At 46.5% G+C, this 25,927-nt stretch overlaps 1 protein-coding gene across 6 annotated transcripts in view; it reads left to right on the plus strand.

Annotated features, from left to right (window-relative positions):
• LOC119970175 (SH2 domain-containing adapter protein B-like) overlaps positions 1-24,024 on the plus strand; it is a 117,054-nt gene extending 93,030 nt beyond the window's left edge. For 3 of the 6 annotated variants that reach the window (XM_038804366.1, XM_038804361.1, XM_038804363.1), the window contains one exon: positions 21,822-24,024. In XM_038804366.1, coding sequence (XP_038660294.1) covers positions 21,822-22,005 — 184 coding nt within the window. In that variant the 3' untranslated portion in view covers positions 22,006-24,024. The remainder of the gene's footprint in view (positions 1-21,821) is intronic. The other 3 variants (XM_038804364.1, XM_038804362.1, XM_038804367.1) reach the window with 1 other exon arrangement.
• The last annotated feature ends 1,903 nt before the right edge of the window (positions 24,025-25,927 follow it).

Raw genomic sequence — 25,927 nt, forward strand, 5'->3', positions numbered from 1 at the left:
GTCTACCCTTTAGTTTTATCCACTTTTCTTCTCTTTTCCGAATCCTCCTCATGAACCCCAGCAAGTCTGATGGGCTTTCCTCACAACTTTCAAAATGCTGAACGAACGAGTCCTAATTTATTTTAATGATAACATTTCGGCCTTCGAGCCCCCCCCCCCCCCCCCCCCCCCCCCCCCCCCCACCCCCCCACCCTCAGTGCCTTTCTTCCTGTCTGAGCAGGGAATCTCAGAATATTGCGAGTTACCCATTCCTTACCTTGGCTACATGCTTTCCTTTCACTCTCCCATTTACTATCCTTTTCAAAATTATGAGGGTGACGGAACAAACCTTCAAATTATTTATGGATCAGCTGATAATCATCAGCCATCATTGCTCTTTGTCTGGGAGGCACGATGGCGCAGTGGTTAGCACTGCTGCCTCACTGCGCCGAGGACCCGGGTTCGATCCTGGCCCCGAGTTATTGTCCATGTGGGGTTTGTTCATTCTCCCCATGTCTGTGTGGGTCTCACCCCCACAAACCAAAGATGTGCAGGGTAGATGGATTGGCCACACTAAATTGATCCTTGATTGAATTTTTTTTTTTTAATTGCTTTTGTCTCGCTTGTCATAACCCTTTGGACTTTAACACGGTTATTATCACAGAAAGTAGGTTATCCTTAAATTCTTCCAGGAGAATGATTTCTCTGAACCTCAGATGTGGTTTCAGCTCCCAGTGCTCGTGTGCACCGATTAAACTTCTGCCTAACCCAGTCAAACTCAACACAAGTCTGTTCCAGCAGTTTCCTTTAATTCTGAAACTTTTTCCGATAATCCTCTGGAACAAATACATATACACCTCGAAATAACCTTTTTTACCTCATCATAATCTTAAACACCCCCTCTGACAGGGATGCACAAACCTCCTGTGCCTGCCCTGTCAATTTACTTTGCGTGGATAATGTCCACTTTTCTCTTGTCCACTCCATTCCTTCAAGAATGCATGTACACCCCTTTCCTTATACTTTGGTAGAGACTGTACACATTTAAACATATCCCCATTTGGACTTTCGTCAACTTCTGCTTTAACTTCCCTCCCTCCATTTCCCCTCCCTTCCTAATCGTTCATTTCCCCACCCAATTTCCTCATTTCAATGTCCCTTTGAAAAGCGGTTTCTTCCTCTTCTTCCCACATCTTTACTTTAAAAAATTCCTTCTCGTGCTCGAACAGCAGCTGTATTATCCAGATTGGTTTCCCCAACAGAAAGTGCTTCAGGACTACTTGTGCGTTGGGCTCTCCTACCTTTCTAAAAAGCCCAAGCACTCAACTAATATATCATATATCTCTGTCTTCCTAGCTTTAGCCTCTACTTTTAATTCACTTGCCATTCAATTAACTTGTCTTTTCATAGGCCTTATAAATAAGGGGATCAGGGGTTATGGGGAGAAGGCAGGAGAATGGGGATGAGAAAATATCAGCCATGATTGAATGGCGGAGCAGACTCGATGGGCCGAGTGGCCTAATTCTGCTCCTATGTCTTATAAATCAAAGACCGGTTGTCCAACTAAAGAAAGGCCTGAGCAACTTTCAGAGTCATCCTGTCAGGCTATTACAAACCTGGTGCCTCTTTAAGATATATTGTACCCCAAATTGTCATTGTCTATGATTCCAAACATCCCTGAGACTGAGCCCTCAGATTATTTCTGGATACCGGAGGCAGTCAATTCCAGCCTCACTGACCTGGCGTCACAACACAGGTGAAATTAGATTTTATATTAATACCCATGGCTTTGGTTGAGATAAATTGACTACAGGTCCCCAGGTTTGTCAATTTAACACAAATAACTTTTATTAACAGTAATTATAATTAAATAGGCAGAAAATGCAACTGGCTATCTACTATCCGATTCCCAACTTTCCCTTTCTAACTCGTCCCACTCTCTCTCTATTATATACACACGCACCAACAAACCTCACAGGAGGAAAGGGGTGGTTGAGAGGTAAGGAAAATGTCAAACAAAACTATAAGGATCTTTGATTCAGGTGAATGTCTTCCAGTTTATTTCTTCCTCAAGGTTTAGGCCTTCAGTAGGTTCTTTCTTTTCCTTCAGCTTGTAATGATCTTCATTGCAGACTCAGAGACAGCTAGCAACCAGTAGCACAGAGAGGGAGAAAACAAAGCTCCTCTTCTTTTATAAGACTGCAACAGGATCTTGACCAATTGGAAAATCTCAGCAGGTCTGGCAGCACCTGCAGGGAGAGAAAAGAGCAAACATTTCATAGAATTTACGGTGCAGAAGGAGGCCATCCGGCCCATCGAGTCTGCACCGGTTCCCGGAAAGAGCACCCCAACCAAGCCCACACCCTATCCCCATAACTCAGTAACCCCACCCAACACTAAGGGCAATTTTGGACACTAAGGGCAATTTAGCATGGCCAACCCACCTAACTTGCACATCTTTGGACTGTGGGAGAAAACCGGAGCAACCGGATGAAACCCACGCACACACGGGGAGAACGTGCAGACTCCGCACAGTGAACCAAGCCGGGAATCGAACCTGGGACCCTGGAGCTGTGAAGCAATTGTGCTAACCACTAAGCTAACGTTTTGCCCGGTTTCGAGTCCAGATGACCCTTTGTCAAAGCTATAATACAGAGAAAGTGGATAATATTTATACTGTGGAGTGAGAAAGAGTCATAGCCACAGAAACAAAGGGAAATGGGGTGCTAATAGCCACAGAAACCATGGGGAAAGAGTGATAATGGCAGTCCCCAGAGAGAACAAAAGATGTGAAAGGCCAAACAGCAGGGAAACTAACATCAGAGGGTAAACTGTGACTGATGTAGATGTGGGGGGAGGGGAAGGGGGAAGCAAAGGAGAGAAAGGGAAAGGAAAGGTGGATAAGATGGGGGAGGGGGGAGTTAAATATAAATAAAGAAAGGCAAGAGAGAAATAAATGGTAAAAGACAGGTAAAATGAGATGGATGAAAACAAATGGGTCGAGGTTGGGCAGAGCTAATTATCTGAAGTTGTTGAATTCAGTGTTGTACAGGACATTGGTGAATAAATATTAGGAACTGATTTTGGAGGAAGTTGGTTCGATTGGCTAACTGGCAACTGGTGGGTTGCCTGGCCAAAACCAGTTCCTAATATTTATTCTGTGCTGACAAGTCTTCACTCCAAAGTACAGAACCTAGGCATATGCTCTTCTGCTTAAAGGCACATTCTGATTATGGGTCCACGGACCACAAATAATAAAAGAAAAGAAATGGGAACCATAAGACATAGAAGCAGAATTAAGCCACTTGGCCCATCGAGTCTCCTCCACCATTCAATCATAGCTGATATTTTTCTCACCCCCATTCTCCTGCCTTCTCCACATAACCCCTGATCCCCTTATTAATCAAGAACGTATCTATCTCTGTCTCAAAGACACTCAGTGATTTGGCTTCTGTGGCAAAGAGTAGTTCCACAGATTCACCACCCTCTGGTGGAAGATATTCCTCCTCATCTAAAGGAATCTTTAGTCTGAGATTGTGTCCTCTGGTGCTAGTTTTTCCACCAAGTGGAAACATCCTCTCCATATCCACTCTACAGGCCTCGCAGTATCCTGTAAGATTTACTAAGATCCCCCCTCATCCATCTAAACTCCAATGACTACAGACCCAGAGTCCTCAACCATTCCTCATATGACAAGCTCTTCATTCCAGGGATCATTCTTGTGAACGTCCTCTGGACCCATTCCAAGGCCAGCACATCTTTCCTGAGATATGCGCCCCAAAACTGCTCACAAAACTCCAAATGGGGTCTGACCAGAGCCAAAGACAGCCTCGGAAGTACATCCCTGGTCTTGTATTCTAGCCTTCTTGACATGAATGCTAACATAGTATTTGCCTTCCTAACTGCCGAATGAACCTGTATGTTAACCTTAAGAGAATCATGAACAAAGGACTCCCAAGTCCCTTTGTGCTTCTGATTTCCTAAGCATTTCCCCATTTAGAAAATAATCTATGCCTAAATTCCTCCTTCCAAAGTCTCTCACTTTTCCACATTGTATTCAATCTGCCACTTCATTTCCCACTCTCCTAGCCTGTCCAAATCCTTCTGCAGCCCCCTTCTTCAATACTACCTGTCCCTCTACAGATCTTTGTATCATATGCAAACTTAGCAACCATGCCTTCAGTTCACTCTTCCAGGTCATTAATTTATATTGTGAAAAATTGTGGTCCCAGCACAGATCCGAGGCACACCACTAGTCACTGGCTGCCATCCTGAAAAAGACCCTAAAAGGCCCTTGTGGGCAGCATGGTAGCACAGTGGTAAGCACAGTTGCTTCACATCTGTGGGCTTCACATTAGGGGCAGCAGGGTAGCATGGTGGTTAGCATAAATGCTTCACAGCTCCAGGGTCCCAGGTTCGATTCCCGGCTGGGTCACTGTCTGTGTGGAGTCTGCACGTCCTCCCCCTGTGTGCGTGGGTTTCCTCCGGGTGCTCCGGTTTCCTCCCACAGTCCAAAGATGTGCGGGTTAGGTGGATTGGCCATGCTAAATTGCCCATAGTGTCCTAATAAAAGTAAGGTTAAGGGGGGGGTTGTTGGGTTACGGGTATAGGGTGGATACGTGGGTTGGAGTAGGGTGATCATGGCTCGGCACAACATTGAGGGCCGAAGGGCCTGTTCTGTGCTGTACTGTTCTATGTTCTATGTTCTATCTCCAGGGTCCCAGGTTCGATTCCTGGCCTGGGTCACTGTCTGGTGGATTGGCCATGATAAATTGCCCATGGTGTCCAAAAAGGTTAGGTGGGGTTACTGGGTTATGGGGATAGGGTGGAGGCGAGGGTGCTCTTTCCAAGGGCCAATGCTGACTCAATGGGCCGAATGGCCTCCTGCACTGTAAGTTCTATGGTACTCTATCCCCACTCTCTGCCTTCTGCCAGTCAGCCAATCCTCTATCCATGCCAGATCTTACCCTTAACATCATGGGCTCTTAACTTATTTAACAATCTTCCAAGCGCCACCTTGTCAAAGGCCTTCTGGAAATCTAAATAAATCACGTCCACTGGTTCTCCTTTGTCTAACTTCCTAATTACCTCCTCAAAGAACTCAAACAGACATGTCCTCCCTTTGACAAAGCTGTGCTGACTCAGTCCTATTTTATAATGCACTTCCAAGTACTCCACAATCTCATCTTCAAAGTACTCCTCCCTCCTGTGTTTGCAGTTACCCTTATTTAATTGTAATACCGTAACATCTGACTCCAGCTTCTCCCTCTCAAATTGCAGGGTAAATTCTATCATATTGTGCTCACTGCTCCCTCAGGGTTCCTTCACCTTTAGTTCCCTAATCAAGTCTGCCTCTTACACATCACCAAATCCAAAAGTGCCTGTTCCCAAGTGGGCTCTACCACAAACTGCTCCAAAAAATATCTCTTTAACATTCCACAAATTCCTTTTCTTGGAATCCACTGCCAACCTGATTTTCCCAGTCCACCTATATAACAAAGGAAATATACAGGAAGGACTCTAACAAGGTGTTCTGCAGAATTTCAATATAAACGTAATGAGGAAAACTGATGTCTCAAATAATACCAAACCCGAAATATTTGAGACTCACATAAGCTAATCCCAACATTTTGCAATTCTATCCATGCCAGATCTTACCCTTAACATCATGGGCTCTTAACTTATTTAACAATCTTCCAAGCGCCACCTTGTCAAAGGCCTTCTGGAAATCTAAATAAATCACGTCCACTGGTTCTCCTTTGCCTAACTTCCTAATTACCTCCTCAAAGAACTCAAACAGACAGTCCTCCCTTTGACAAAGCTGTGCTGACTCAGTCCTATTTTATAATGCACTTCCAAGTACTCCACAATCTCATCTTCAAAGTACTCCTCCCTCCTGTGTTTATAGGAGGAATGAGGAAAACTGATGTCTCAAATAACACCAAACCCGAAATATTTGAGACTCACATAAACTAATCCCAACATTTTGCAATTCTAAGACTGTGAGGGAAGACTACTAAACAGGAGTCATAACACTGAAAAATGAGTATCTCTTCTGTTAACACAATCTTTTATTTAAACACAGAATCAATCAGATTAGCCGCACAGTAATAGCTTTCCAATTAACAGTTAAAACAGCTCTTAATTAAAAGGAAGAAAAAACTCCCTGTAGTACATCTGCTACTATCTATTCCAATTAAGCAACCCAATACATTTCATATGCCACTCATAAATAAATAAAATTAACAATCAGGGTTACTTGCTACTCTGTGCAGACTTTTGGAGAGATAGACCCTTTCAGGAACGACCTGAAAATCCTTCTGTCCTGTCAAAATCAAATCGGATGGAAAGGCATTGACAGACCTGGCTCCTCCCATTAACTACATCATCTGTATCCCGACCATAAGGCATTCTCCTATCTCCTCCCACTCAGATGTCCCATGATGTCCTTTGCTAGGACTAAACCCAATCACTTATAAATGATCTGCGCCACAGGAAACCTCCTAAACATAAACAATATTCCATTAGCCATCTGTATGTAAAAAGTAAATGGTTAAAATCCCAGCAGCACGGTAGCATGGTGGTTAGTATAAATGCTTCACAGCTCCAGGGTCCCAGGTTCGGTTCCCGGCTGGGTCACTGTCTGTGCGGAGTCTGCACGTCCTCCCTGTGTGTGCGTGGGTTTCCTCCGGGTCCTCCGGTTTCCTCCCACAGTCCAAAGATGTGCGGGTTAGGTGGATTGGCCATGCTAAATTGCCCGTAGTGTCCTAAAAGTAAGGTTAAAGGGGGGTTGTTTAGTTACGGGTATAGGGTGGATACGTGGGTTTGAGTAGGGTGATCATTGCTCAGCACAACATCGAGGACCGAAGGGCCTGTTCTGTGCTGTACTGTTCTATGTTCTAATTATTATCACCTTTATGACCACTTTAATCACAGCTTTAGCAGACATACTGCCTGTATGTATTTGAATCTAGCGTTGTTAATAACATAACGACAACAAAATATAAAATATATATAACAATTTCCATCACACTGTTGAATCGAATCATGTGGACAGTTCACAAAAGCTCAAAGATAATTTAAAACCCCAAGAAGATTGGAGTGGTGTGGTTTGTGAATTGTGTGGAAGACTTTTTTTTTACAAATATCTTTATTCTCTTTTTTCACATTTTCTCCCAAATTTACACCCACCAACAATAAACAATAATCAGTAAGAAATATGTCAATCCCCATATCAGTAACAGCGATCCCATCCTGCCACCAAACCCCAAACATTAGTCCGCATGTTCACATAAATAAATGACGAAAAGGAATCGGGAATCACCCACAGTCACCATTAACACACACAGCCCCCCTCCCCCCAACCCACCCACCCACCCACCCCCGCACCCCAACTAATGTTCAATGTTATCCGGTTCTTGAAAGTGCATAATGAATAATGCCCATGAATTATAGAACCTCTGTGTATACCACTTCAGCTGTATCAGCCCCAACCTCGTCCACAAGGTGGAGGCGTTCACTCCCTGGAGCACCTCACACCAGAACCCCTCCTCCATATCCTTTCCCAACTCTTCCTCCCACTTTGCTTTGATCCCTTCCAGTCATGCCTTCTCCTTTTCCAAAATAGCTCCTTAAACCGCCGACACTACCCCCTTCTCCAGTCCCCCTGTTGTCAGCACCTCCTCCAGCAATGTGGAGGCCGGCTCCACAGGGATGCTCTGTATCTGCTTTCTGGCAGAATCTCGAACCTGCATGTATCTAAACATTTCCCTCTGCTCCAGCCCATACTTCGCTTCCAGCTCCTTCAATCCTGCAAACCGACCCCCAAGAAACAAATCTTTCAGTGTCTTAATCCCCTTCTCCTCCCATTTCCGAAAATTTCCATCGCACTTCCCTGGCTCAAATCTGTGGTTCCCCCGAATCGGCATTTCCCTTGACTCTGCACACAACCCGAAGAGTTGGCGAAACTGCCTCCAAATTCTCAATGAAGCTATTATGACCGGACTCCCTGAGTATTTCCCCGGGGCCATCGGGAGTGGCGCTGTTGCTAGTTCTTTCAATCCCAACACCCTGCACAAACTCTCCTCCATTCTGATCCATCGGGTATCAACCCCTCTGACTGAGCTCCGCACCTTCTCCATATTTGCCGCCCAGTAGTGATACATCAGGTTCGGATGACCCAAGCCCTCTGCCTGCCTTCCCCTCTGTAGCAACACCTTTCTAACTCTGGCCACCTTCCCTCCCCATATGAACAAAGTAATCATTCCCTCAATCACTCTGAAAAAAGCCTTTGTCAGGAAAATCGGCCGGCTTGGAAAATAAACAGAAATCGCAGTAACACATTCATTTTAATCGCCTGCACCCGACCCGCCAGTGACAGTGGGAGACAATCCCACTTTGCCAGATCAGCTTTCACTCTCCCCACCAAACTAGAAATGTTTTACCTGCGGAGTACCGGTTGTACCCCCCTCCCCACTCCCAGGCAACCTGGACCCCCAGGTACCTAAAGTGAGTTCCTGCCCTGCGGAATGGCAGCACCCCCCCCCCCCCCCCCCCGCAGGTGGTTTGTGGAGGAGCTGTTGTCAAGTGACAGTTAAACCCCAAACACTTCTTCAGTGTTTCCCCCCTACCTCCTCCTCTAACCAAAAAAAAAACAATTACTGTAAGGATCCCAGCTGAGTAAAGATCAAGTTGGAGACTCGAGGGCAGGTAGAAGTAGAAAGAAATTGAACATTACCTCACAGCCAGCAGGTAAGTGATTGGCTGGTGACTGGTCAGTAGTTTTTCTTTTCCCTGAGGTGTGTTGATAAGGTAAGGTTTTTCTATTTCTATTTTTTTTTATCGTGTGATTGGTAACAATTTTTCTTTTTTCCCCCCGTTTTCATTTATCTATTATTTGATATTATAGTTGGACTAAGTTAAGTTTAAGATTAAAAACGGCAGGAGATCTCAGACCCCTGTTATGCTCCTCTCGCTCAATGTGGGAGCTCGGGCATGGCTGATGTCCGTGGCTCCTTCACGCGCGAGAAGTGTGTCCAGCTGCAGCTCTTGTTAGACCGCATGATGGCTCTAGAGCTGCGGATGGACTCACTTTAGAGCATCCGCGATGCTGAGGAGGTTGTGGATAGCACATTCAGCAAATTGGTCACATCACAAATTAGGATTGCTGAGGGAGAAAGGGAATGGGTGACCAAAAGGCAGAGAAAAAGCAGGAAGGCAGTGCAGTTGTCCCCTGTGCTCATCTCCCTCCAAAACAGGTATACCGTTTTGGATACTATTGGGGGAGATGGCTTGCCAGGGGAAGGCAGCAGTAGCCAGGTTCATGGCACCGTGTGGCTGTGCTGTACAGAAGGGCAGGAAAAAGAGTGGAAGGGCTATAGTCATAGGGGATTCAATTGTAACGGAAGTAGATAGGCAGTTCTGTGGTCTAAAACGAAACTCCGGAATGGTATGTTGCCTCCAGGTGCACAGATCAGGGATGTCTCAGATCGGCTGCAGAACATTCTGAAGGGGGAGGGTAAACAGCCAGTTGTTGTGGTGCATATAGGCACCAATGATACAGGTAAAAAACGGGATGAGGTCCTACAAGCAGAATATAGGGAGTGAGGAGCCAAGTTAAAAAGTCGGACCTCAGAGGTAGTAATCTCAAGATTGCTATCAGTGCTACGTGGTAGTCAGAGAAGAAATGAAAGTATAGGCAGGATGAATGTGTGGCTTGAGAGATGGTGCAGGAGGGAGGGGTTCAGATTTTTGGGACATTGGGACCGGTTTGCGAGGAGGTGGGACTACTACAAATTGGACGGTCTACACCTGGGCCGGACTGGAACCAATGTCCTTCGGGGTTGTTTTGCTGATACTGTTGGGGAGGGTTTGAACTAATCTGGCAGGGGGATGCGAACTAAATGAGGAGGTTAGTGGACAGTAAGGAGGTAGTAGCTAAAGCCTGCAAGGAACGAGATCATGAAGTCAGCGTGACTAAGGGGAAGAGTAGGCAGGGAGCAGATGATAAACGCAAAGGGACTGGTGGTCTGAGGTGCATTTGTTTTAATGCAAGAAGTGTAGTAGGTAAGGCAGATGAACGTCGGGCTTGGATTAGTACCTGGGAGTATGACTTTATTGCTATTACTGAGTCTTGGTTGAGGGAAGCGCATGATTGATAACTAAATATCCCAGGATATCGATGCTTCAGGTGGGATAGAGAGGGAGGTAAAAGGGGTGGAGGAGTTGCATTACTGGTCAGAGAGGATATCACAGCTGTGCTGAAGGAGGGCACTATTGAGGACTCGAGCAGTGAGGCGATATGGGCAAGAGCTCAGAAATAGGAAGGATGCGATAACAATATTGGGGCTGTACTACAGACCTCCCAACAACGAGCGTGAGATGGAGGTATAAATATGTAAACATATTATGGAAAGATGTAGGAGCAACAGGATATTTTAATTTTCCCAACATTGACTGGGATACACTTAGTGTCAGAGGTCTAGATGGAGCAGAATTTGTAAGGGGCATCCAGGAGAGTTTTCTAGAGCAGTATGTAAATAGTCCAACTCGGGAAGGGGCCATACTGGATCTGGTGTTGGGGAATGAGCCCAGCCAGGTGGTTGAAGTTTCAGTCGGGGATTACTTTGGGAATAGTGATCACAATTCCATAAGTTTTAGAATACTCATGGACAAAGGCGAGAGTGGTCCGAAAGGAAGAGTGCCAAATTGAGGGAAGGCCAACCATACCAAAATTCAGCAGGAGCTAGGGAATGTGGATTGGGAGCAGCTGTTTGAAGGGAAATCCACATTTGATATGTGGGAGGCTTTTAAAGAGAGTGATTAGTGTGCAGGACAGACATGTCCCTTTGAAAATGAGGGATAGAAATGGCAAGATTAGGGAACCATGGATGACAGGTGAAATTGTGAGACTAGCTAAGTGGAAAAAGGAAGACAGACGAAGCTTTGGAAGAATATCGGGAATGTAGGACCAATCTGAATCGAGGAATCAAGAGGTCTAAAGGGGTCATGAAATATCTTTAGTAAACTGTTGCTCGTTTTGCTAAGTGTGCTTCACACTTAATTGCTCTGTTTTATAACCTTTGCTCTAGAGTCGCCAGGTATCTTTATGATACCACCACGAGGTTCAAGTTCAAGTGCTGATCAATAACTCAATACACCAGTTAGTAAGGTTCAAATCAAAACACATTTATTATATACACAGTCAATCGCTACTCATGCATAAAATACTACAGAACTAGACTATTTCTACCACTTAGCTTCGGAAAAGGGGCCCACTAGGTCAGGGAACAATGGCCTCTCGTTCGATCCAGAGTCTGCAGGCTTCCAGCTGGTATAGACAAAGGGTTAGGAGTGCCTATCTAGTAGCGTGCGTTGACTGGACACTTACTTGTTGGTTCAGCTGCTCGGCAGGTCTCTGTCAAGGGTTGTTTCGAGCTGCTGTGAGTCCCTGCCAAGAAGCTGTTAGGCCGGTCTCTCCTCGCTAGGAGCCAAGTGCCAAGAAGATCGATCTGAACTTGTGGACTCTATTTTATAGTCCCCAGGGGCTTTGCGCCCTTTTGGGCGGACCCCCGTACCTGGTTCCAAGTGATTGGACCATGTTCCAATCGATTGGTTTGATTTCCCCAATACTGGGGCTGTTACCTGATCGCTGGGCAGTTCCTAAGTGTCCATTGGCTTCTTTTGTTTTGGCTCCCGCTGGCGCCGAGGAGTCTGGCTTGGTTTCGATTATCTTAACTGTTGCTAATTATTCCCGGGGATCGCTCATCAATATGCAGATGTTCGTCAGTTTCAGTGCTGTCTGGTTTTCTGCAAGTTCTAATATACAGCAGATTTTGCATTCTGCTTGCTTCCCTATACCTGTCCATTTTTTCCTGCGTTCTTGGCAAATCTCCATTTTAAAGTCGGGAAGTGGCCAACCCAGGTGGCTACAAAACAAGGTTAAGGAAAATCCCAAAGCCTTTTATTCATGTATAAGGAGCAAGAGGTGACTAGAGAAAGGGTTGGCCCACTCGAGGACAAAGGAGGAAAATTATGCATGTACAGAGAAAATGGGTGAGATTCTTAACGAGTACTTTGCATCGGTATTCACCGAGGAGAGGGACATGACGGATGTTCAGGTTAGGGCTAGATGTTGATTACTCTAGGTCAAGTCGGAATAAGGAGGGAGAATGGGTTGGGTATTCTAAAAGGCATTAAGGTGGACAAGTCCCCAGGTCCGGATGGGATCTATCCCAGGTTACTGAGGGAAGTGAGAGAGGAAATAGCTGGGGCCTTAACAAATATCTTTGCAGCATCCGTGAACACGTGTGAGGTATCGGAGGACTGAAGAATTGCTAATGTTGTCTCTTTGTTTCATAAGTGCAGCAGGGATAATCCAGGTAATTATAGACCGGTGAGCCTGACATCAGTGGCAGGGAAGCTGCTGGAGAAGATACTGAGGGATAGGATCTATTCCCATTTGGAAGAAAATGGGCTTATCAGTGATCGGCAACATGGTTTTGTGCAGGGAAGGTCATGTCTTACCAACTTAATAGAATTCGTTGAGGAAGTGACAAAGTTGATTGATGAGGGAAGGGCTGTAGATGGACTTCAGTAAGGCATTTGATAAGGTTCCCCATGGTAGGCTGATGGAGAAAATGAAGTCTCATGGGGTCCAGGGTGTATTAGCTAGATGGATAAAGAATTGGCGGGGCAACAGAAAGTAGTAGTGGAAGGGAGTTTCTCAAAATGGAGAACTGTGATCAGTTGTGTTCCACAGGGATCCGTTCTGTGACCACTGTTGTTTGGGGCACAATAGCGTCATTTAAGATGTATCGAGACAGATACATGTATAGGCAGGGAGCAGAGGGATACAGATTCTTAGAAAATAGGCGACAGTTTTAGATAGAGGATCTGGATCAGCGCAGGCTTGGAGGGCCGGAGGACCTGTTCCTGTGCTGTAATTTTCTTTGTTCTTTGTTCACCCCTGCCCCCACCCCCGGCGAAGACACCACAAAATACTCACTCTCTCGTCTAGATTTAGTTTGCAACCCGAGAAAGACCCAAACACCCGAAGCAGCTCCAATATTCCCCCTATCGACACACTCGGTTCCGACACGTATAACAGCAAGTCATAGGCATATAAGGACACCCTATGCTCTATTCCTTTCCATACCCTCGAACTTCTTAATGCGATGGCCAACAGCTCAATCGCCAGTTCAAACAGCAGGGACATCCCTGCCTAGTCCCACGGTGGAGAGAAAAGTATCTTGAGCTGGTGTTGTTGGCAGACACTCACCCTTGGCTCCTTATATAATAGCTTTACCCAGTTCACAAATCTTGGTCCAATCCCAAACGGCTCCAGAACTGCCATCAAGTACCCCCATTCTACCCGGTCAAACGCTTTCTCAGCGTCCAGTGCCACAACCACCTCTGATTCCTTCCCCTCCGCCGGTGCCATAACGACATTCAACACACTTCTAACATTTGAAAAGAGCTGCCTCCCTCTGAAGAACCCCATCTGATCTTCACCTATCACCTTCATGAGGCACTCCTCCAGCCTATCCGCCAGTACCTTCGCCAATACTTTTGCGTCCACATTCAGAAGTGATATGGGCCTCGACGACCCACACTCCGTCGGATCCTTATCTTTTTTTCGCCACAGGGAAATCGATGCCTGCCCCAAAATTTGTGGCAACACCCCCTTCCCTATCGCCTCTTCAAACATCCCCACCATCAGTGGTGGCAGCATATCCTTGATTTTTTAAATAACATTCCACTGGAAACCCATCCGGCCCTGCCACCTTCCCCGACTGCATCCTCCCAATAGCATATTTTATCTCCTGCTCCACTATCGCTCCTTCTAATGTAGCTCTGTCCCCCTCCCCTAACCTCAGGTACTCCAACCCATCGAGAAAGTCCTGCATCTCCCGGTCTCCCCCAGGTGGCTCTGACCTGTACAACCTCTCATAAAATTCCTCAAAGACCTTGTTAATCAGATCCGGAGCTATCATCAACTTCCCTGCCCTGTCCCTCACCTGAACAATTTCCCTTCCTGCTGCCTCCCTCCGGAGCTAACCTGCTAACATGCCTTATCTCCATGCTCGTAAACTGCACCCCTTGCTCGTCTCAATTGGCGCACCACCTTCCTGGTAGTTAGTCGGTCAAAGCTCGCCTGTAGTTCCTTCCTCTTTTCCAACTTCGCTGAGTCCTCATCTTCTGCATAACTCCTATCTACCTCCAACATCTCACCTATTACCCTTTGCTGCTCCAACCTCTCCTCTTTGTCCACACTGGCCTTAAACAAGATCACCTCACCCCTCACCACTGCCTTTAGAGCCTCCCAGACAACTTCCTTTCGACACCTCACCCAGACAGTTGAAACCTACATATTCCTCAATTACCGTTTCAATTTTGTCACAGAACCCTTGGTCCCGCAAAAGTCCCACATCTAATTTCCAGCCCGGTCTCTGCGCTACCCCCTTCTCCAGTACTATATCCTCTCAATGCGGAGCATGATCTGATACTGCAATTGCTGAGTATTCCGACCCTTTAACCCCAGCCAGCAAAGCCTTCCCCACCACGAAAAAGTCGATCTGCGAGTATACCTTATGGACTGCAGAGAAAAATTAGTACTGCCGTTCCCTCGGGTGCCGAAACCTCCAAGGGTCCACCCCTCCCATTTCCACCATTAGCCCAAACAGTGCCTTTGCCCCCCCCATTTGATGGGACCAGCGAACACGGCCATGACCTGTCCAACCTGCACCAAGTTCCAGTTCCCCGCCCCCCCACTATCAGTTCATGTGTGTCCAAGTCGGGATGGCCCCAAACACCTTCTTTGCGAATCCCACATCGTCCCATTTGGGACCGCATATACTTAACAGTGCCACTAACCTCCCCTCCAGTGCCCCTGCCACAATCTCGTATCTACCCCCCCTGATCTGCCATTCTCCATCTGAGAACGTACTCTTTTGCTGACCGTTACCGCTACCCCTCGAGCCCTTCCATCAAATCCAGAGTGAAACACCTGACTAACCCAACCCTTGTTAAGTCTTGCCTGGTCCTTCACCCTCAAGTGAGTCTCCTGCAGCATTGCTACGTCAGCTTTCAAACTTTTAAGATGTGCAAGCACCCTTGGCCTCTTGACCGGATCTCCTAACCCCCTCACGATCCACATGACTATCCTAACTGGGGGTCTCTCACCCCCCCTACTCACCCCTATCCATTATTATGCCTCCCTCCCAAAAACTCCCCCTACATTTTCTCTCAAAGAAACATCTCCCAGCGTCGATCCCTTCCCCCCGCCCCCCCCCTCTTGCTCACCTCATAGGCCCATCGAAACCTGCTAACCAGGCTCCAATGTCCGCAGCCCTCCTCTCACCTCACCTCCGTTCTCTCGCCAACTTTAGTTAGCTAGCGGGGTGGCTCCCCCTGCCAAGGTATACCGTCCCTTCCCACCCAGTCCCAGAGGGAAAAAAACAAAAACAAGAATCCAACACATACAATTCACTAAAATAAGAAAAAGCCATCGCAACACAGAATGCCAATCAACCCAACCAATAACTTAAACACTGTAACAATGTGAAGTGAAGTAAATTACAATACATGTCAATGAAAAGAATGTTATAACTGTTATACATTTTCCACCTCCCCAATCTCAGTCCACAGTCTCTCTTCGGGCTCTGCTCCTCATGTCTGTCCCAAGCCTTCTGCCTTCGCAAACGCCTCAGTCGCCTTCGCCGTCTCGAAATAAAAGTTTTTGCCGTTATCCTTGTTGGGACCCCCATGTTGTACAGTGCTGCCTTCACGCGACCGAACGCTGCTCGTCTTTTTGCCAACTCTACCGTCAAGTCCTGGTAGATTCGAACTCTAGCACCATCCCACTGCACCTCGCGCTTCTGCTTCGCCCAGCTTAAAACCTTCTCCTCGGTATTGGGGAATGATCCCGGCCAGGTGGTTGATGTTTCAGTCGGTGATTACTTTGGGAATAGCGATCACAATTCCGTAAGTTTTAGAATACTCATGGACAAGGACAAGAGTGGTCTGAAAGGAAGAGTGCTAAATTGGGGAAAGGCAGAGTATAACAAAATTCGGCAGGAGCTAGGGAATGTGGATTGGGAGCAGCTGTTTAAGGATAAATCCACATTTGAAATGGGGGAGTCTTTTAAGGAAAGGATGATTAGAATGCAGGACAGACGAGAGATAGAATGAGAGATAGAAATGGCAAGATTAGGGAACCATGGATGACGGGTGAAATTGTGAGACTAGCTAAGATGAAAAAGGAAGCATATGTAAGATCGAGGCGACTCAAAACAGATGAAGCTTTGGAGGAATATCGGGAAAGTAGGACAAATCTCAAGCGCGCAATAAAAATGAGTACTTTGCATCGGTATTCACAAAGGAGAGGGACAAGATGGATGTTGAGGCTAGGGATGGATGTTTAAATACTCTAGGTCAAGTTGTCATACGGAAAGGGGAAATTTTGGGTATTCTAAAAGACATTAAGGTGGACAAGTCCCCAGGATCAGATGGGATCTATCCCAGGTTGCTGAGGGAAGCGAGGGCCGAAATAGCTGGGGCCTTAACAGATATCTTTGCAGCATCCTCGAGCACGGGTGAGGTCCCGGAGGACTGGAGAATTGCTAATGTTGTCCCTTTGGTTAAGAAGGGTAGCAGGGAAAATCCAGGGAATTACAGACCTGTGAGCTTGACGTCAGTGGTAGGCAAACTGTTGGAGAAGATACTGAGGGATAGGATCTATTCACATCTGGAAGAAAATAGACTTATCAGTGATAGGCAGCATGGTTTTGTGCAAGGAAGGTCATGTCTTACAAACCCAATAGAATTCTTTGAGGAAGTGACAAAATTAATTGATGAGGGAAGGGCTGTAGATGTCATATACATGGGCATTTGATAAGGTTTCCCATGGCAGGTTGATGGCAAAAGTGAAGTCGTATGGGGTTCAGGGTGTACTAGCTAGATGGATAAAGAACTGGCTGAGCAACAGGAGACAGAGAGTAGTGGTGGAAGGGAGTGTCTCAAAATGGAGAAGGGTGACTAGTGGTGTTCCACAGGGATCCGTGCTCGGACCACTGTTGTTTGTGATCTACATAAATGACCTAGAGGAAGGTATAGGTGGTCTGATTAGCAAGTTTGCAGATGATACTAAGATTGGTGGAGTTGCAGATAGTGAGGAGGACTGTCAGAGAATACAACAAAATATAGATAGATTGGAGAGTTGGGCAGAGAAATGGCAGATGGAGTTCAATCCAGGCAAATGCGAGGTGATGCATTTTGGAAGATCAAATTCAAGAGCGGACTATATGGTCAATGGAAGGGTCCTGGGGAAAATTGATGTGCAGAGAGATCTGGGAGTTCAGGTCCATTGTATCCTGAAGGTGGCAACGCAGGTTGATAGAGTGGTCAAGAAGGCATACAGCATGCTTGCCTTCATCGGACGGGGTATTGAGTACAAGAGTAGGCAGGTCATGTTACAGTTGTATAGGACTTTGGTTAGGCCACATTTGGAATACTGCGTGCAGTTCTGGTCGCCACATTACCAGAAGGCTGTGGATGTTTTGGAGAGGGTGCAGAGGAGGTTCACCAGGATGTTGCCTGGTATGGAGGGTGCTAGCTTTGAAGAAAGGTTGAGTAGATTAGGATTGTTTTGGTTGGAAAGACGGAGGTTGAGGGGGGACCTGATTGAGGTATACAAAATTATGAGAGGTACGGACAGGGTGGGTAGCAACAAGCTTTTTCCAAGAGTGGGGGTGTCAGTTACAAGGGTGTCACGATTTCAAGGTGAGAGGGGGAACGTTTAAGGGAGATGTGCGTGGAAAGTTTTTTACGCAGAGGGTGGTGGGTGCCTGGAACGCTTTGCCAGCGGAGGTGGTAGAGGTGGGCACGATAGCATAATTTAAGAGGCATCTAGACAGGTATATGAACGGGCGGCAACAGAGGGAAGTAGACCTTGGAAAATAGGAGACAGGTTTAGATAGAGGATCTGGATCGGCGTAGGCTGGGAGGGCCGAAGGGCCTGTTCCTGTGCTGTAATTTTCTTTGTTCTCTTTCATGCAGTACTTTTGGAAGCAGATAATTACTGCTCTTCGCAGCTCACCCGGGAGGGGTTCTCACCCTCCCCCATCAACTCCACCAACCCCTCAGCGAAGTACTCTGTTGGCCTTGGGCCCTCTGTCCCTTCGGGCAAGCCCACAATTCTCAGATTGAGCCGCCTCGAGCGGTTCTCCCAAGTCCTCGACCTTTGCTCTGAGTCCTCTGTAGACCTCCACCACCCTCCGCAGCTCACCCCCATCAAGTTGAGCTGGTCGTGGTGCTGCTACACGGCCTCCTCCACTTCGTTCACCTTCTCGCCCTGCTCTCTCACCTCGGCCGATTTCTTTGACACAGCTACCCTCACCAGGGTGATTGCATCCTCCACCAATGACGTCAGTGACCGTCTTCTTCCTCAAAGCCTCCATGTGTCTCACAAACTGCATTTCCAGCTCCACAGCCATCACCTTGGTCATCTTCTCCACCGTAAGCAGTGCGGCCCCACCATTCTGTCCGGCCTCCGCCATCTTGTCAGCGCTTTTGCTGGTCATCTCTTTCAACGGCGAGCCCGCATTTCCTCCCTTCTTCGACGCTGCATTTAGCATCCTTTAACGACTTCTTATTTTTCCTTCTTTTTCCTTTCTTTCCCTCTTCAATCATTAAAAAAAAATTCTTCCTTCAAGAAAAAACTTTCAAGAACTTTCTTTAAAACTTCTTTCTCTTTTTTATATTCCTCAAGAATTCCCCTGGGACTGGACTTCAGTCTTCTCAAAACATTCTAGGCAGTAGCCACCCGATTTGGAACATCTCGCCTCCATCATGCCCTGGCTTCGAGCCTGCAGCCTCGTCCTCCATTTAGCTCCGCCCCCACTGCTCTGACCGCCGCGAGCGCTGGGGCCGACGCCTCAGCTCCAGCCGCCCGACACGGGTTCCTCGCCGGTTTTCATACCGGCCCCGCTTGACGCCCGGGACGGCCCCAAAGGCCGACAACAATCGGGGGAGAGCGAAGAATCGGGGAATCCCCCAAAAGTGCCGCAAATATTGGCCACCGGCGCGAGCTCGCAAACGCCACCGGAAGTCCCAATTGTGTGGAAGACTTGATGGCTGAAAATTTCCTACCTCGGCCAGATTTCCCACAGTGGTGGTGGTTCGCCAGTGCCTGCTAGCGAGAACCTGCAGCTTGGGTCAACTTCAGTGGAACCAGGAGATCTTGCCAGCATGGTCGGGCTGGATAATCCTGCCCAAAGTGTTATAAAATAATGTCCAGATTAAGAGGAAGTTGACATCACTTGAAACAAATTCAGTAAGAAAAGTTCTGAATGTGAAACTGCAAGTATCATAAAATGTTTCATTTAGAACATAGAAGATAGAACAGTCCAGCGCAAAACAGGCCCTTCGGCCCTCGATGTTGTGCCGAGCATTGCCCGAAACCAAGATCAAGCTATCCCACTCCCTGTTATTCTGGTGTGCTCCATGTGCCTATCCAATAACCACTTGAAAGTTCCGAAAGTGTCCGACTCCACTATCACAGCAGGCAGTCCATTCCAACCCTAACCACTCTCCTGAGTAAAGAACCTACCTCGGACATCCCTCCTATATCTCCCACCCTGAACCTTATTGTTATGCCCCCTTGTAACAGCGACATCCACCCGATGAAATAATCTCTGAATGTCCACTCTATCTATCCCCCTCATCATCTTTTAAACCTCTATTAAGTCGCCTCATCCTCCTCCGCTCCAAAGAGAAAAGCCATAGCTCCCTCAACTTTCCTCATAAGACAAACCAGGCAGCATCTTGGGAAATCCCCTTTGCACCCTTTCCAATGCTTCCACATCCTTCCTATAATGAGTTGACCAGAACTGCACACAATACTCCAAATGTGGTCTCACCAGGGTCATGTATAGTTGCAGCATAACCCCGCGGCTCTTAAACTCAAGCCCCCTGTTAATAAACGCTAACACACTAGAAGCCTTCTTCACGGCTCTATCCACTTGAGTGGAAACATTCAGAGATCTGTGGACATGAACCCCAAGATCTCTCTGTTCCTCCACATTCCTCAGAACCCTGCCGTTGACCCTGTAATCCGCATTCATATTTTTTCTATCAAAATGAATCACCTCGCACTGATCAGGGTTAAACTCCATCTGCAATTTTTCAGTCCAGCTCTGCATCCTATCAATGTCTCTTTGCAGCCGACAACAGCCCTCCACCTCATCCACCACTCCACCAATCTTGGTGTCATCAGCAAATTTACTGACCCACCCTTCAGCCACCTCCTCCAAGTCATTGATAAAAATCACAAATAGCAGAGGACCCAGCACTAATCCCTGTGGTACACCGCTGCTAACTGGTCTCCAGTCTGAAAATTTTCCATCCACCACCACCACCACGAGATAGCCAGTTACTTATCCAATTGGCCAAATTTCCCTCTGTCCCACACCTCCTTACTTTCTTCATGAGCCGACCATGGGGAACCTTATCAAACGCCTTACGAAAATCCATGTATACGACATCAACTGCTCTACCTCTGTGACCACCTCTGCCTCCCGAATGATCCGAAGTTGATCCAGCTTCAGTTCCCTAATGCGGTTTCTGAGGAGCTGGAGATGAATGCACTTCCCACAGGTGTAATCAGCAGGGACACTGACGGTGTCCCTCGCCTCAAACATTCTGCAGGAGGAACATTGCACTGCCTTCCCTGCCATCCCCTCTAGATTAAAAAAAAAGAGAAAGAGAAAGAAAGAGCTTACCTGTTATTCACTCTACTCCTTAGGTTGAAGGAGGTGGCAGGGTGGGGGACACTACAAGTGTAGTGTCTAGGGTTTAGGAACTGCCCAACTTAAATACAGATAAAAATAAAATAATTAACCAGCAACCACTGCGCCCCATATAATAACACCGCAGGGAAAAGAAAACTACTTACCAGTCACCAGCCAATCACTTACCTGCAACTGTGATGTCATGATTCAACTTCTTTCTACTTCCTCCTGCCCTCAAGTCTCCCCCTTTATCTTTACTCGGCTGGGATCCTGACATTTTGTTTTGGAATGAGGAGGAAGTAGGGAGGGAGACACTGAAGAAGTGTTTGGGGTTAAACTGTCACTTGACAACAGCTCCTCCACAAACCACCTTCAAGATAGGGTGACCGCAATGCACTGATGCAAATTTTCCCCGCAACAGGCAATCAGCAGCTCCACTCTACTGCCATCTGCTGGATGCTTGCCTTTCACTTGAACATAGAGGGTGTCAGGTACACATTCTGGATGCAGTGACCTCAATGCTCTGATGCAAATTTCCCCTGCAACAGGCAATCAGCAGCTCTGCTCTACTGCCCTCTGCTGGATCCTACTGCCCTCTGCTGGATTTGAAGGTAAAAGGCATCGCAATGACATTCTATGAAGAGCTACAGGGATTTTGATTAGGTAGAAACAAATTGTTTCCACACAAAGCAGTGTTTTTGAACTATCACAGTTGAATTTAGGAAATTAACCTTTACTTATTCATTCAGGGCATGTGGGTATCGCTGGCTAGGCCAGAAACTATTACTCATTCCTAATTACCCTTATGGTGGTGAGCTGCATTCTGTGAACAGCTGAAGTCCATGTGATGCATGTTCAATCGCAATGCCGTTAGGGAGGCAGTTCCAGGATTTTAACTCGGTGACAATTAAGGACTGGTGACATATTTCCAAGTTAGGGTAATGCGTGGCGTGGAGTGGAACTTCTAGGTGGCAGGGTTAAAATGGGATTACACCATTGCTAAATCCCAGTGAATTGTGGTTGGTCATTCTTTGCAATTTTGCTTATTTACAGGAGCAGCCGAGGTTTTATGCACATGAAACTGACCAAAACCAAAGATAAATACATCTTGGGAGAGCACAGTCTTCCATTTGACAGCATTCCCGAGGTCATACACCACTATATGAACAGGAGGCTACCCATTAAAGGAGCAGAACATTTGTCACTTCTCTACCCTGTAACAGTGCAAACACTATAATTTTTTCCCCCAGTTCAGTTTCCTTCCTGTGGATGGCAAATTAATTGAATATGCATGATGAATTGAAAACTTTAAAATGCATGGATTCAGCATCATCAAGTGGCCCAGCCCAATTGTGTACTTGTGTTCTATTTGTACGCCGGTTACTGCGGACTAAGATTTTTCGGACCTGCTCATAGCAGGTTCCCCGTCCGTGTGGCCTTCAAGCCATGGAAAATGCCAATGCATTTGGTGGAACCGAAGAATCCCACCAGCAGCCAATGGTGAACCACCTCCACTGCTGGAAAACCCGTCCTGTGTTTTCTTGTGTGAACAATGTAACGTTTGTTTTGTGGTCCTGGTGCATGAAAACCGTTTTGTTCAAAAAAAGCACCTAATGTACAAATATAATCAAATGTTTGAAGTACAAAATTGTTACTGACATCTCATTAATCTGCTAAAATATTTAACTACTTCCTTATTTGAGGTTAATAAAATTTATACAGTATAATGTGATGCATAATTTGTGATTATTTATGAGTATCTGTAAATACTGTGGCTTAATATATAAATATATTTTTATCACTTTTGCTACAGTGTAATGAAACCTTTGGAGTACTCCATCATGCTTTTTAGATTTAGACAAAAAAATATATATTTAACTTTCTGTTAGGAATTGATATTTTTCTTTATTTATGGATTATCGACAAAAAGAAAATATATTCATAACCAAGGAGGAACATTCATTTATTTAGCACCTTATGCCCTCTGCACAAGCCATACTGCAGTGAATTCCTTGCAGGGTATAATCACCCTTTCCTTTTATTGTACTCAAATACAGTCATCAATTTGTGCACGGAAGGGCCACACCAACTATGACGTAATTAACCAAGATCTTTTGTTGCCAATGTTTAAAGCTGAAATGTTGGTCAAGGCATCTTTGAAATATACCCTGTGATCTTTTATGGCCATCTTGAATGACGGTAATATCTCATCTCAAAGTTAGCACTTCCACCAACACAGCATCCTTTCAGAACTGAAATTATAATTCTAGGATATGTGTTGAAATTTCTGGAATTGAATTCGTTACTGACTCAGAGGCAAAAGTAATATTAATTAAATGTTGACTGAAGTTCGCTAATTGTGGAGAGATTATGAAAAAGGGAAAGACTCGGGTTTTGATTTGACTAATTTGATTTCATTTCTAATTCAATCAAGTTTCAGATAGGTTGGAGGGCGGCATGTTGCACAGTGGTTAGCACTGAGTCTGCGCCTCTGAGGACCCTGGTTTGAATCCCGGCCCTGGTCACTGTCCATGTGGAGTTTGCACATTCTCCCCATGTCTGCGTGTGTTTCAGCCCCACAACCCAAAAGATATGCAGGTTAGGTGGATTGCCATGCTAAATTGCCACTTAATTGGAAAATAAAATTGTGTACTCTAAATTTATAAAAAAACGTTTCAGATAGGTTCAAATTTTCATATTTTGTATGTTTCAGTGTTCGAATGGAGAGGATTGCAAGGGATTACATACCGTATACTGTACAGAAACTGAAGCATGCCATTAGTCCCAACTAGTCCGTGCTGGCATATATGTTACACTCAAGCCTCCTCGCTTCTTAATGAACTATCAAAGTAATCCTCTATTCCCTTTTCCCTCATCTTGTCCAACTTCTCCAGAAGTGCATCTATACGTTTTGTGTGTGTGGTCTGTGTTTGTGTAAAGTAGTTTCTCCTGAATTTTCTATTGGACTTCTTGGTAGCTATATTGTATTGATAGCTTCTAGAGATATTTTTCCCCACAGTTGGATATCCACCCTATCGGAATAATAATTTTAAAGACATTTTAAAGGTCACCCTGCTCTTTTTTTTAAAGAGTCTGATCAAAGCCCCAAATAGCTATGTATATTGTTTGAAAAGTAAATGTTTATGTGGCGTTATATTACCATTTGAAGAATGTTATTGAATATAACTTTTCAACTGAAAGATACTGTCACAAAAAGTAAAGAATAAAGATGAAACTGCACTGCTATTTATATGGCCCACTGTGTTCATGTTCTACTTTACTTTTCCAGGTCTGTTTGAAATTATTTCCTATCACTTTCTATGCGAACTACAAAACTGGATTACTTTGAATGCTTGCATCATTGTGATTGTCCTCAAGTATGCAGAACTTAGGGAAAAGCTACTTCTTAAAATTCTACAGTTCCAACATAAAAGAATAGAAAATTGGAGCTGGAGTAGGCCACTCAGCCATTCATTATGATCATCCAACTCAATAACTGTGCCAACTTTCCCGCCGCACCAATATTCCCCCCCCCCCCCCCAATATTTTTTGACGGCCTTTAGCTCCAAGAGCTATATCTAACACCTTCTTGAAATCATACAGAGCAGGATTCTCCATTAGCCAATGACGAAATCGGAAAAAAGTGATTGGACAAAGAATCTATTTTGTCGCCGAAATCTCACCAGTGGCCGGGTTCATGCCAAATCGCAATTCTCCGGTGCTTTGACTGCGGCGTCAATGTCTTTCAGTCCGCATGTACACCAAACACTCTTCGCATATCCTTAGCGGGCCTGACCCGGCATTCTCCGCGGCCTCCGCAATCCTCTGCCTCTGCGGGGGGTAGGGGGAGGGAGATTCCCGAGGGCAAGGTTCACTTGTGCTTTTAAAAATCAGGAAACAGGTGCTGTGGCTGATGAGGTAGAGAGAGGAGGTGGGCCATGCAGAGGCGCGACTGTTGGGGGGTTAGGGTGTGGCCAGGGGACAGGTGTAGGGTTGGAGTGACCCACAGAACTGTGATGTTGTCCAGACATAAACTGCCATTGCTGCAAGGCTGCACATCCCATTGACCACCCACCATGGCCTGTGGTTGTGCAGAGTAACACCAGCCATATAAATGCCCCCACCCTCCTACCCCCATACCCCAGCCCACCAAGCACGCACCTTACCCTCTACCAAACCACCGCCTCCCCCCAACCCCCCCCAAAACTAGCCGCCACTCGCTGGTAGAGCAACATGCGGCCCGCCCAAGGGCATCACCCACAGTGGCCACTACAAAGGGTGGGCCAGGTGGGGGCCATGGAGCTTACTGATGGAGTGGGTAGTGCCTGCTGCCTGTACTCCTAGCAGCAGAGATGGGTGCCAGGATCAGAGGCCCTCACAGGGCTGGACATCGATGGGGCCAGAGGGCAGAATTCCAGGGGGAATGGCCGGGTGTCAGGAGGGGGGTGCAAGGGGGCCATGCAGGGCAGCGTTTGAAGTGCTAACCGGGGCCATTGTGCAACCCGGTGGATCTGGTTGGGCATGGCGGTTTGCCTTTCACCCCCTGCAGGCAATGGATAATGGAATCCAAACAGGAATAGTATTTCCTTCTAGCTGCTGCAGCCCTGGGGGTGCTCGAAGACTGTATGAGCTGGAGCTCCTCGCGGAGGAGGATAATGCAGCAGCAGAGCTTGCCCCAGTGAAACGATAGATAGTTTTTTGAAGAATAAAGGGATTAAGAGTTATGGTGTTCGGGCCGGAAAGTGGAGCTGAGTCCACAAAAGATCAGCCATGATCTAATTGAATGGCGGAGCAGGCTCGAGGGGCCAGATGGCCTACTCCTGCTCCTAGTTCTTATGTTCTTATGAAACAGGTGACACTGGTGAGAATGGAGGCCCTCTGCCCAACAGCCCAAGGAGGAGGTCGGAGGAGGCACCACATCAGGTCTTGGATGTTCCAGCAGTGTGTGTCAGTCGAGGACCTGCTGGACCGGGCATGCCATTGAAGACACCAGCTGAGCAGCATAGCAGTGTGACATATCTTCCAAATCATGCTGCACCTGGCACAGTGGAGATATGGGGGAGGGTACCCGCTTCCAGTGGCCGTCAAGGGGACGGTCACCATGGACCTTTATGCCACAGGGTCTTCCACTTGAGCCGTGAGCGCTGGCTGCACTGGGG

Source organism: Scyliorhinus canicula, chromosome 8 (genome assembly GCF_902713615.1).
Source record: "Scyliorhinus canicula chromosome 8, sScyCan1.1, whole genome shotgun sequence".
Classification (NCBI taxonomy): domain Eukaryota; kingdom Metazoa; phylum Chordata; class Chondrichthyes; order Carcharhiniformes; family Scyliorhinidae; genus Scyliorhinus; species Scyliorhinus canicula.